This window comes from Eutrema salsugineum, unplaced genomic scaffold (genome assembly GCF_000478725.1).
Source record: "Eutrema salsugineum unplaced genomic scaffold, Eutsalg1_0 scaffold_6, whole genome shotgun sequence".
Taxonomy (NCBI): Eukaryota; Viridiplantae; Streptophyta; class Magnoliopsida; order Brassicales; family Brassicaceae; genus Eutrema; species Eutrema salsugineum.
In genome coordinates this window covers 2,159,742-2,171,748 of record NW_006256547.1, presented here as the reverse complement: position 1 = coordinate 2,171,748, position 12,007 = coordinate 2,159,742, and the positions used below count along the sequence as shown (strand labels likewise).

The following is a 12,007-nucleotide window of genomic DNA, read 5'->3' as shown; positions in this document are numbered from 1 at the left end:
TCAGATTTACTGACAAAGAGGTATAAGTAGTATTTTACAAACTTTCCGTGTGAGAAATCGTATTCTCATATTGTTTGAACGGTGAATCAATGGTGATCTTCGGTAAAAAGCTGGTCACAAAAAAATATTCTGAAATATGAGATCTTGGAATACTGGTTTGGTTTGGTTATAAAAAAAATAGAATACTGGTTTGGTGTCTTTTCGAGAATGATCCGACGTTTAAATCAAAAGGGAAATCAAGAATGAATTGAAAGCTGACTAAATGCCAATGAAAGATAAATACAAAATTACGGTATGACTTGTTGTAACCATGCATGAGCTGACATACTGCTCTCGTCTTTGGAAACCCCTCGGATGACGTTTTTTACAACTTCACATTGTGATTCGTCTTTTTTCATCATTGATAATTCATCCCTGAACACAACATATTTATCATTAAAAATATGACATATTAACCAATAATATATATTTCGGGTCATTGATATATAAATAGGTGTATATGTTTCGAAATATTTAATTGAGTACATTATCGTACGTACATAGGAAAGAGGAGCCATGCAAGGCTGATTCGGCTTTTCCAGTCTTTCTAAGACTTTTACATAGTATGTTTCTAACTTTACACGATCTTGATTTTCTGTAAACCCTTTTCGGTTTTCTTTTGGATTATTATAAACCAAGTATGTAATGGGCACTTACATAGTAATAATAAAAAATGAAAAGTAATTGGAATCAAAACTAAAATATTATCTTCTCTTAATTAAAAGGATCACCTAACTGCATTTCTTCTTCCCTGACAATGCGAAAAGTAGTAGAAAAATATATGAGAAAGGTACAATATATGTAATCAAATAAATTATCAAAAAAATAAATTTAAATAATACTCCCCAAACCGTAATATATATATATATATATATTTATATAATTGACAATAGAAAGAAATACTTTATTTTCATTTCAACCCAAGATTTTAGACAGAAAATGCCACTATAACACTTGCAATTAATATATAAATAAAAAATATTATGTTTTAGTTTTTACAGTAAATTTGTTATTATTAAATATAGCCATCCAGAAATTCACTGTAACAGAACTTCTACAGACCATAATTTCAGTTTTAGCAAAATGTTATCGTTGATCAAGAAACAACTTTCGAACAAAGGACGAATGTCTTTTTGTTTTACACATAATAAGTTTACGTAAAATATACTTTCTCTATTTGTATATAGTATATCTTGGAATATCAAAATTTTACATTTATTATATAAAAACAAACTGTATGCTATGGAGCTTGAGGTTTACCCATTTAATTTAATTTTTATTGTTATACTTTTATGTTTATATATATATATATATATATAGAAATATTTTTCTTTCTTTCCCATATGAGAAAATTGCATCTGTCATAGCAAGGGTGTCCATTGTCCAACTAAACTGTCGACCGTTGAGCGGGAAATTCAAAATAAACAGCAAAAACTATTAGATAAGAGCGAAGTCACATGGGCGAGAAATTTTAATAATACTGTATGATTTTCCTTTGCTAACCGTTTTACGAAACCAAGCTATTGATAGGGTTGACCAAAATCTATTAATGGTGTTCATAATAAAATAGTTAATATCTTTGCATCTTTTCTTGCAAATGTTAATTGATTGCCCAGTTTGTGGGGATTAAATGTGTTTTTTTTTCAAGGGTATATTAAAAAGTTTTCTTGGTACGTAATTCTATGATAAATATTCAAGTTATATATAATTTGAAGTTTTAGTCTTTTAGATATTGACACTTTTAAAAATTAATTAGTTTCGATACTACATAAATATATATATATTTTTTTCTTTTTTGCCAGAGACATACATAAATATATTTCAAAATGAGATATGTCAAGTCCTCCGTTCTAATTTTATTTGTTTTTTTTTTTAAATCGAACGGCCTAACGGGCGTATTAATCTTATATGTTTTTTTCCTCATCGTATATGTTGTAAAAGCATTATCTGAAAATAGTTAGATCTGTAGATAGTAGATGATAAGGCTTCATTATCTATAGACTATAGGATATGAGGATCTTCGTTAAATAAAATTAGATATGATGAACTGATAAACGATAAAACTAAATGTATGGTTTGATCTATTTGATTTCTGCAAATCGGTTTTTAGTTAGGTAATGAGATTTTTAATGCTGAAACTTATGTTGAAAATATGGCCTTAATTGTAATCACCATGAGAATTCCATGATGATTAAGTAAGTTTGCATGTCCAATTATGAAAGTAGTACTCAGTAGTCACCGCAACCACACAACCTCTTAAAGGTTTTAAAATGACACACACACACACATTGCACACACATATATAGTATATGTGTGTCATTATTCATGCAATATTGTTTTTGCGACTCATGCAATATTATTTGTAACAAACTATACATATATATATATATTCTAAATTGCATGAGTGGTCTTCGTCACGACAGATGTATCTTTAATCTTCACGTAAATGTCTCGGGTCCATGCAAAATCTATCTTTCGTCTTGTCTTTTTACTACTTTACAAGGTTCCCTTCTCCTTTTTCACTTTTCCTCCGCCTTATAAATATAAATTTATATTTAAAGAAATATTCTTCGCTTACGCTCCTATACTATAATTATTTTGGGCAATCGTCAGAATTATTTAACTTCTCTGAGATGCACAAACTCTCATGACATGATAACAAAGATACATAAGATTCCTCTTGAAATATACGTACGTTTTTTTTGTACTCATCGTCAACGTCATAATCGTCAAAGGCTTTTCAAAATTTGTTGATTCATGGCTGTATGTTAATTTATTATTATTAATTTTCATACTTTTGTTTTATCATTACGTTTAACAAAATACACATAAGGTCAAACAAAAATAAGATAGTCCACACAATCAAGTATACAGTATTTGAGACATCGAAATAGGAAAATTGAGTCATAAAAAGCGTTAATAGGTCATCATTTTTCATAAAAATGTAATCTATCAATATATATATATATATATGTATATAGCGCCAAATAGATTTATTTTCTAGCTCAATAATTCATCAAGACAATTATATTGACAAATGTTTTATTCATTTACAAAATCAGAAATTTTGTCACATCACGGTAACGATAATGTCATATTTCTTTTGGAATGAATAATTCTTTCTGTAAAAAGTGTGAGTCACATCGTGAGAGAGCTTGAAACCCTTAACCTGTTGTTGCGCCAAATTAAGCGGGACTGATATATAGGGTAGATTCCAAACCGATAATTATGTTTTATTAGTTAACCTTTGTAGGTTTATATCAGTTTTTTTAGGTTATGTTAGACAGTCTCATTTAAATATTCTTTTCTGAAGCTAAAGTGAAACAAATTTTTGGCTAACTCCATTAGACACATCGCATAATACCTCACAGGTGATTGTATTTTCATCACATTCATAGTAACATTTTTTCTTATTTTTCTAAACTTAAACTGAAAAGATCTTTAGTTTGATTTGATCCTATTACATATTATAAAAACGGTGTACATGTATTACATAAAACATCGATATACAGTTCCCTGCATCTATATCATTTTAAAAACAATAGTATAAATTCACTTGTAAAGCATAAAATTGTGACGAATTATAACTTTATAAGCTTGAAATTTTTAAAAAGTTTACATTCAAAATATGTAAAAAACAAAAATAATCAAACACTATGGTATCTAAAAAAACTAAAAGATTTTAAGTTATTATGAATAACATTTTCAAATTTTCAAAGTAAGACATGAGGCTAATTTGGCAAAAAAACATAATTCAAACAATCAAAATTCTTCGGCCAAAACCATTTTCTTGTCGTAGATCCTTAAAATAGTATAAGCTTCTTTAGTATGCCTGTATAGTTATTTCAAACCTATATAAGACTATCCGAATCTAGGTACGATATTATTTCACATATTTCCGATAGACCCATTGATTGTGATTCAATTTCATAAACTATAAAATATAGACGTATATTAAACCTTTTTAATTTTCAAATTTTCGTTACAACAAAATTTCAACAACATAAAATCAAAAGAAAAATATTCAAAACATAGATGAATACTATTCTTTAGTCTACCATAGCATATGCAAAACCCATGGGATGTTGGAATACACGGGGGACAAAAACATCTGAATTTGACAGATCTATCTCACAAAGCACCATACCGGTCCACACCACTCCACATTTCAAAATTTTATCTTATTTATTTATTTATGTTTAACGGCTACAAAAGTATTTGGAAATTAATATTATAAATAACTTTAAAAAAGATCTATACAAGGGAAAACCAATAAAAGGTAGCCATGTGGAATACTTTTATCCACGTGGATGCCTCAATCTCCTTTGGCAAAACAAAGAGGACGAGTCGTGGTGGGACCCCACATTTGAAGAGTATCTCGTCACGTGAACTCCCCACGTGCCACTGACATCATCGCTCTTCCTAAGCGGCGCCGTTTTGATCCACGTGTCGTAATAGTCCGTCGTCGTTTCAGTCACGAGCGTTTCGAGAATCCCTCGCTCGATCTCCGTGACGATTCCTTCGCCTTCCTCTTCAAACGCTTGTGTCGCCGTCTCCGGGAAATCTCCGGCGACCAGAGTATCAATATCTTCGAGAACTAAACACTCGGCTGACGGAAACTGTTCGATTCTCCGACTCAATTCGTCGATCAGCTCCGATCCTATAAGATTCCTCCGAGATTTAATCGGGTAACGGCAAACCCACGGTTTCAAATTGATGTGCGGCTTTAAGATATCGGCGAGGATTTCATCGACTAAATGGAACAGTAGTTTCCGATTGCATCGAAGAGCTAGATCTTCCTTCGAATTTCTAGGTCTGCTCGATGTAATGGCGAAATGCTCGAGAAAGTAGAAGATCGATGGATCGAGTGGGTGTGAAGGAGAGAACCATTTGGCGTATGAGATTGGTGTATCTCTGTCGATTCCAGTTCGTCTTAGGGTTCTTGTTATGTACTCTAACTCGCCGCCGGCGATTGGTGCAATGTGCGTTTGTGATTGGCTCGGAAAACTAGAAAACTCTGATGATGCTCTGTTTCTCGATGATTGCGTTTCTCTGAGCTTTGACGCATCAGCATATACGTTTGACTGGAAAATTTTAGAATGAGAAAAAAAAACATTAAAGAAACTTGGTTAAACATTAAATATCCAAAAGGATATGGGAAGCATTGATTACCGATTTCTGTGGAGATGAATATTTCTTCTTGATGGTGTGAAGAGAGGGAACACTAGAGAAGTTTATGAGATCATTAATGGAGAGAGGAGTTTTCTTGCAGGAGGACCTGTCTCCTTGAATAAGAAGAAGACCATTGTTCTTGTTACTTGTTGCTGGTGATCGAACAAACGGTTCCTCCTGCATTGTCTGTGGCGGCTTCACTAACCTCGGCTTGAAGTTCTCTGGTTTCTTGCATTTCTTGGCAGACTTGCTCTGTTTTTCTTTCTCTTCACCCTGGGGCTCTTCTTGAACTGTTGGTAACCTGGTCTTGTCTTGAACCTTCACTGTCGTCTCCAGAATCTTGGGAACAACATTATCTGTCTGAGGTGATGAGGTTGGTTTGGTTTTGGGGATTTCAGTTAATGCTAATCTCGGGGATGGTGAATCATGAGTGATGATTGTGATCTTAGAAGCTTTCTTAGAGTCATGGAGCTCTTTTGATTGTTGTTCTTTGTTGCTTCTTGTGGTGTTGGTTATGTCAGTTCCCATTCTTCTTCTCCTGCTAACGTTCTCCTTCAACTGCATCACTATCTGTCTAGCGTACCCTCGTGGACTCCGATTCTCTTTATCTTCGTGTATCTTCATCTCTTTAACCCTCGTGAACCTGACATTGTGAACACCAGATTCTCGCTCAGACGACATGTTGATGTTGTTGTCTCTGAGATGAAGTGAAGAACGTTGGTGTTCGTAACAGTTGACGTCGACGGATCTCCTTCCGAGTGAAATCCTCGGTGTCTCGGGAAGAGATCGTGTGCCTCCGTCGATAGAGTTTCTTTGGAGAGAGTAATGTCTGTGTTTGTTGGTGTGAGAAGATCTTGTTGGTGTCTTGAGATCAGTTAAGGAAGAAGAAGAAGACGATGGAGTAGGAGATGATCTGTAGTTGTCCGGAACAAGATCAAGACCCATGAGCCTAGCGACCAAAGTTGGTGTCTTTACACTCGGAGAATATGATTCAGTGGCTGCAATAGACGATGACGACGATGATGATTTTGCTTGTGGCTTTGTCTTGATTTTAATACCCATCTGGAATTTTATGATTAAGGTCACTCATGAGTATTAGAAAGAAAAAAGAAAGAAACTTTTGAGGAACCCAAGAAGATAACAAAACAGAAAGGAATTTTTAAAAGTTTTAATCACTAACCGAGATATTTAGATTTCCATCTTTTCTTGAAGGTGAAAATGGAGTCTCCTCCTCCTCCTCCGTTGATTCCAAGCTGTTTCTCGGTGCATCTACGCCTGAGTTTGGTTTTATCAGAAAATCAAATAATGTAGATATATAGAGATTGAAAAGTGAAAGAAAGAAAAAAAAAAGATGGTACCTTTGGGAAGATGAAGATGGTGGTGGTTAATGGGAAACTGTAAATGCTGCAAATCGAAAATGTTAAATACAGCACTCATGCATCCCGCCGCCGTTGCAGTATTCCCGGCGGGAGACGGCGGCGTCGTTGTGATGTCTTTCTTTGACTTGCTTGAGGATTTCTTCTTCGCTCCTCCTCCTCCGAGCCAAGACCAGTCTCTTCCCATTTTTTTTTTCAGCTTAAGGATTTTGCTCTGTTGTCTGTGTGTAAAATTGGTTTTGTGACTTGAGGAGGAAGAAGGAGAAATATGGAGTGGGGAAATGGTTTTTTTTTTTAAGATTAAATTAAATTTATATAGACATAGCTGAGAGAAAGTAGATCCAATGACCGCATAAATAAATGTACAATCTCTATTTGTATAATATTCGGTAGGCTTTTTTTTTTTCCAGCTATATTTTTCTCGTAGGCTTGTTTTTTTAAGGAGAAGTTTGTCAAATGTAAAATCAACCAATATTTTGAAAGAATACAAAGATGAACAAACTGTTTTTGGTTAAAAAAGGGTAAGTAGGGGCCTGCTGGTTTTGGCTTCTCTGAAATTTATACGCTTGGTATTCTGTCGGTATCACATAATTTAAAACACCAATCCTGTATGTATATTTTTTAGCGAGAAGACAAAAAAAAAAACACATTTCTAGCTATTTTCTGAAATTTATACGTGATGTAGAACTTGAACCAGTGTCGAAAAAAACGCGAAAATGATTTTGTCATCGTTTATTGTTGGCAAAAGCAAAACAAATCACATCACTCGTTGATATCGTTATCACTATAGTCTATCGTGATCAAACGAACAAACAAGACCATAATCTACAATAACCTGCATATTTGTAGCTTAATTTCATGTATTTTGTTTTTTAATAAACCATATTTTTCAAAATATTTGATCAAGTATGCTTTCACAATATAGACAGATTCAGACCCACAATCATAAGTCATATAAAGATATGTCATGGAGTGTATTCGAATGATAAAACTTATTCATACCAATATAATTAATAATACAATCTGTGTAAGACTCGCAACTATAACACTACTCAGGTTTTATATATATAGAAAGGTCCTCAAAAACAACTAATTTAAAAATACTACTGAAAAGCCCAAATTACAATAAGATTCGTACACAAACTCCATGGCGGTGTTACCGAACAACGAGGGGATCTTCAATCGTGACCCTTATGTTTCAAACCATGACGTCTTCCTCCTTTCAAAAATTTTATCCTATCTTTTATTTTGACTTCCTTTCTCCCACTTAAATACCATCCATTTAATAACCATTAAACAAGTGCAATATATATGATCTTATCTATCAATAAATGTGATGTGAATATGTGATAATCACCACCTATAGAATAGAACCATTTAATAATGAGTAGAGTAATAATTTGTAATTGGGATCACAGCTACCGTAATGACCGTTGTTTGATCGTCACTCGTATGACTATTAATAATTTTCATTATAGTTTTACGTATATAATGTTCGAATGTATTGACAGTATCATATTGGTTCCACGCATACGGATACCCATAATTACTCTTCCTTAGATTGTATGTATATACAGTAAAAGAATTTCAGCTAGCTGTGAAAGTAAAACAAAAATAACCCATATTTGTGTATAGCGCACATGGCACATATAATTAAAATGATACTATTTGTGTACAATGTAAATTCATAAATGAAGAGAAGACTGGACCATAAGATGACTAAATTTAATTGAGTGTGGCCAATACAAATCACATGAATTTTTGTAGGTATGGTCATAGTACGATCCAAATTAAAAGTTGTCCTGATATTTTAAACAAAACTAAATACAAAAAACAGAGAAAGGACTGATTTTCTTATGACCGTGCTTAAAACAAACAAAACGAAGAAAAGAGAAAAGAACCAATGCGATAAATTGTCTCTCCAGTCTCATGCTAGTTATGAAAGCTCCCAGTTCACATTTCTGGATTTTTGTTCTATAAACATCAATGCAACCTTCTGCAATTTGCTATCACCTATAAAGGACCACACCTTCTAATATATATATGGACCATTTTATGATATGGTTTTTTTTTGTCAAGATTCCAAGTAGTAATCACCATTCAAACCTCATTATTAATATTTATCTTATATATCCAGCATTTAATGGATTTTTATATTTGATTAAAATTTCGGTAGTCTCAGTCTTAATCCTAGAGTTAATTATTAGAAATACATCATCGTGCCACAAACTTATAATTGTTAACATGTATAGAAGATTATATTTATTTTTGACTTGTCACTGTTCTCAAATAAAATACATGATCATGCATGTGAATATTGTTAACATGTATGGAATATGCGATGATCGTTTGTTAATCAGTCTAATTTAGTGGTTGTCACTAAAACAGTCGAAATCATAAATTAAAAATTTTTGAATATTTTATATAGCTGTAAAATCTATTTGGTTATTACATGTTTAAAAATAGTTGGATCTTGATTTCGAAACTTTGGTTTAGAAAACATGCAATGATTGTTTGTACGTATTTATAATTAAATGCCGAGTGAGTGAGTCGAAACTTAGGCAAGATTGAAAAAACTAATGAACAAAATGTTGATATATATATATATATATATATATATATATGCAATTTGATATTTATCTTGATGGATTCGAAAGTTCAGAGCCCAGTGGAACAGTACTAGAATGTGATAGCGAAAATAATAAGTTTGTAGAATTAATGTTGTTGCATCGATCATTTCTTCCGTATGGTAGAGTGGTAACATTAATGTGCTAAATAAGCAGTGGATGCTATAAGGAGTAGGTCTATATTGTAAAAAATGGAACATAGCTCTTGCAATTAAATAAATTTCATGTAAATGTGCACTGTGAATCTGTGACTAAACTATTGTGCCCACAAGTTGGTTCTTCCAAATCTATACCTAATTTCAAGACGTGACTAGATCCTCAAGACCGTACAATTCAAATTCATATTCCAACGATGTTAATAAATATTAAATCACGAAAACCGATGACATTGAATCATAAACGAAAATAAAACATAGTCGTTTAACTAGAAAAATATATATATATACTCAACGATTGGAACAAAAAAACAGTACTAGAGAGCATTTAGCATTAATTTGGAACTTGTTTGACGATTATGGTTTTGATATTGAGTTGCACTAGAGATTATAGGTTTTGATCGGTAAGTTGTGCAATAGTGAAATTGTGATTTTATACGATTCCACAAGTATTTTATCAATTAGTCAGTGCAAAATAGAAAGTTAAACGCAAAAAACGTAAATATGTATGCTGACTAGGAAAGCAAGTTAGCATCCTCTTTATGATGTATAGCTAGCTTCCATTGAATCAACGATGCTCAAATAAGCTTTTTAAGGTTTCAGACAAATTTTTGTTGTATAGAAGAAAACACAGGGTCTTGTTTTATGTAGCAGATATAACATTTTTTCAACAAGCTTTCTTTTCTCTAGGGCAAAATTTTTAACTTCCACACTTGTTAGGGGAGATTATATATCATCTGATTGATTATGGAAACTAATTAAGTGTAAATGCGTAACGTGAAAGAAGTCTAACATATGGTGTCGTGTCATTGATCGTTAGAGATGCTATGTTGTCTTTCACACTTATGATCACTTATTCACTTTGGTTTGAATATATTTCATATATTATTTTAACTGTTCACATTTCTTATTATAGTAAGTTATTAACCGTAAAATCTACGGCCAACACTCATCTACGTATATATCCTCTTAAGTCTTAATTATTCAAGATGACATTTCATGGGTCCAAGATATTGGGCTTTTTGTATATATTATAATCTTTAAGGACAGTCATATTGGGCCTCCAATATAACTTTTTATTCTATGAATTGCTTAAAATAAAAAACTGGAAAAGAAAAAAAAAAACAAAAAACGTTACAGAGAGGTGGAAATGAAATTTCCGATGGAACTAAACAGAGCATGACGCTTGGAAGGATCTCCGATCTCAGCACCGTGGACGTCGCCGTCGGTAAAAAGCTCCACCACTTCCACTCCCTTCTTCTTCATTAACTTCGCCACATCTCTCTGCCGATCTACCATCGGATCTCTCTCTCCTCCTATCACCATCACCTTCCATCTCAACCGTCCGATTTTCTCCAACTCCTCCGATCCATCTCCCACCGTCGGATTCGAATACTCATGATCCCGATCAACGCCGACGGGGAGACAAAGATCCCAGAAAACGTCGGTGACTATAGGCGGACAAACCTGATCGTTCACAAGTCTAATCTCAGATCCGCACCGCTCTTCTCCGCCGAAGAACGGATGGTGTAGAATCAATCCACGGATCTGTAACGGACTCAGATCCGCGACGGATTCGGCGGATCTTAACCCGACGTTGTAAGCCAAGTTCCCTCCGGCGCTCGTACCCATGAGGAACACATTAGAGAAATCGGCGTGAGATCTGATCCAATCCTCGCCGGAGTTTTTGATCCACTCTAGCGCCTCCGCACCGTCGTCGTATGCCGCCGGGAGTCGGTGCTCGGGAGCTAGCCGGTAGGAAGGGGATGCGACGATCGCGTTGAGATCTCGCGCCATGTTGGAGCAGAAGTCATGGAAGAGCTGCAAGTCGACGCTGCAGAGGATGAATCCGCCGCCGTGGTAGTACACCACGAGAGGGAGTTTTTGAGACGGAGCGCCGCCGTCGAGGGCGGTGGTTGGAAGGTAGAGACGAATCCATGTTGACTTTGACTGGTTCACGGGGATGTCTTTGGATACGACGGGGTTTAGTGGGGAAGGATCAGGTGTGGCTGAGGCGCATGGGAAGTTGGTGAGGTCGCGAGTGATGGAGCCATCTGGATTCTTGACGATGTTGAGATAAGCGTAAGGATCAGTGACTGGAGATGGATTGGACATTTTTTTGTGGTCTTTGGATCTTTTTGGAATTTTTGGATTATGTAACTGATTCTTCAGTCTCGTCTTTTATATAATATTTCCAATAAGACAATAAATCTACAATAAGATAATGACATATTGACATTGCAAGTGGAGAAAACGTAATGCTCTTTATTTTCTCTTTTAGTGCATTAAACAAGACCCAGGTTCAGAAGTCGTTAACACGTTATCACGTCTCTTTTCATTAATCGAGAAGTTGCAGATTATTCAAAGGCCAAATCTAATTTGAAGTTTGACAATTATATATCAGGGAAGCACAAAGATAGTAAACAAAAAAAAAATCTGTTTCACAAAATTTGATTTTTTGGATATTTCACATAGATGAAGAAACTAATAATACTTAATTATAAATATTTTTCTTCTTTCATTACACACTTTTTTTCATAGCTATAAACCAGTAATAATTCAACAATCTCAACTAATATCTCTTAAAATTTATCATTTATCATCTTCAACTTATAAAAGAAAAATAAAAATTCTAGAA

General features: G+C 34.0%; 2 protein-coding genes across 2 annotated transcripts; both read right to left on the bottom strand.

Moving 5' to 3' along the window:
• Positions 1 to 3,710: 3,710 nt before the first annotated feature.
• Positions 3,711 to 6,971, bottom strand: LOC18013382. The gene is made up of 4 exons (XM_024151802.1): positions 6,570 to 6,971; positions 6,392 to 6,486; positions 5,212 to 6,273; positions 3,711 to 5,123 (listed from the first exon to the last, which is right to left on the bottom strand). The coding sequence occupies exons 1-4, from the start codon at positions 6,772 to 6,774 to the stop codon at positions 4,338 to 4,340; spliced, it is 2,148 nt and encodes a 715-aa protein (XP_024007570.1). The 5' UTR covers positions 6,775 to 6,971; the 3' UTR covers positions 3,711 to 4,337.
• Positions 6,972 to 10,364: 3,393 nt separating this feature from the next.
• LOC18013386 (probable carboxylesterase 120) lies at positions 10,365 to 11,613 on the bottom strand. The gene has a single exon (XM_006394362.2). The coding sequence runs from the start codon at positions 11,482 to 11,484 to the stop codon at positions 10,504 to 10,506; it is 981 nt and encodes a 326-aa protein (XP_006394424.1). The 5' UTR covers positions 11,485 to 11,613; the 3' UTR covers positions 10,365 to 10,503.
• Positions 11,614 to 12,007: the final 394 nt, after the last annotated feature.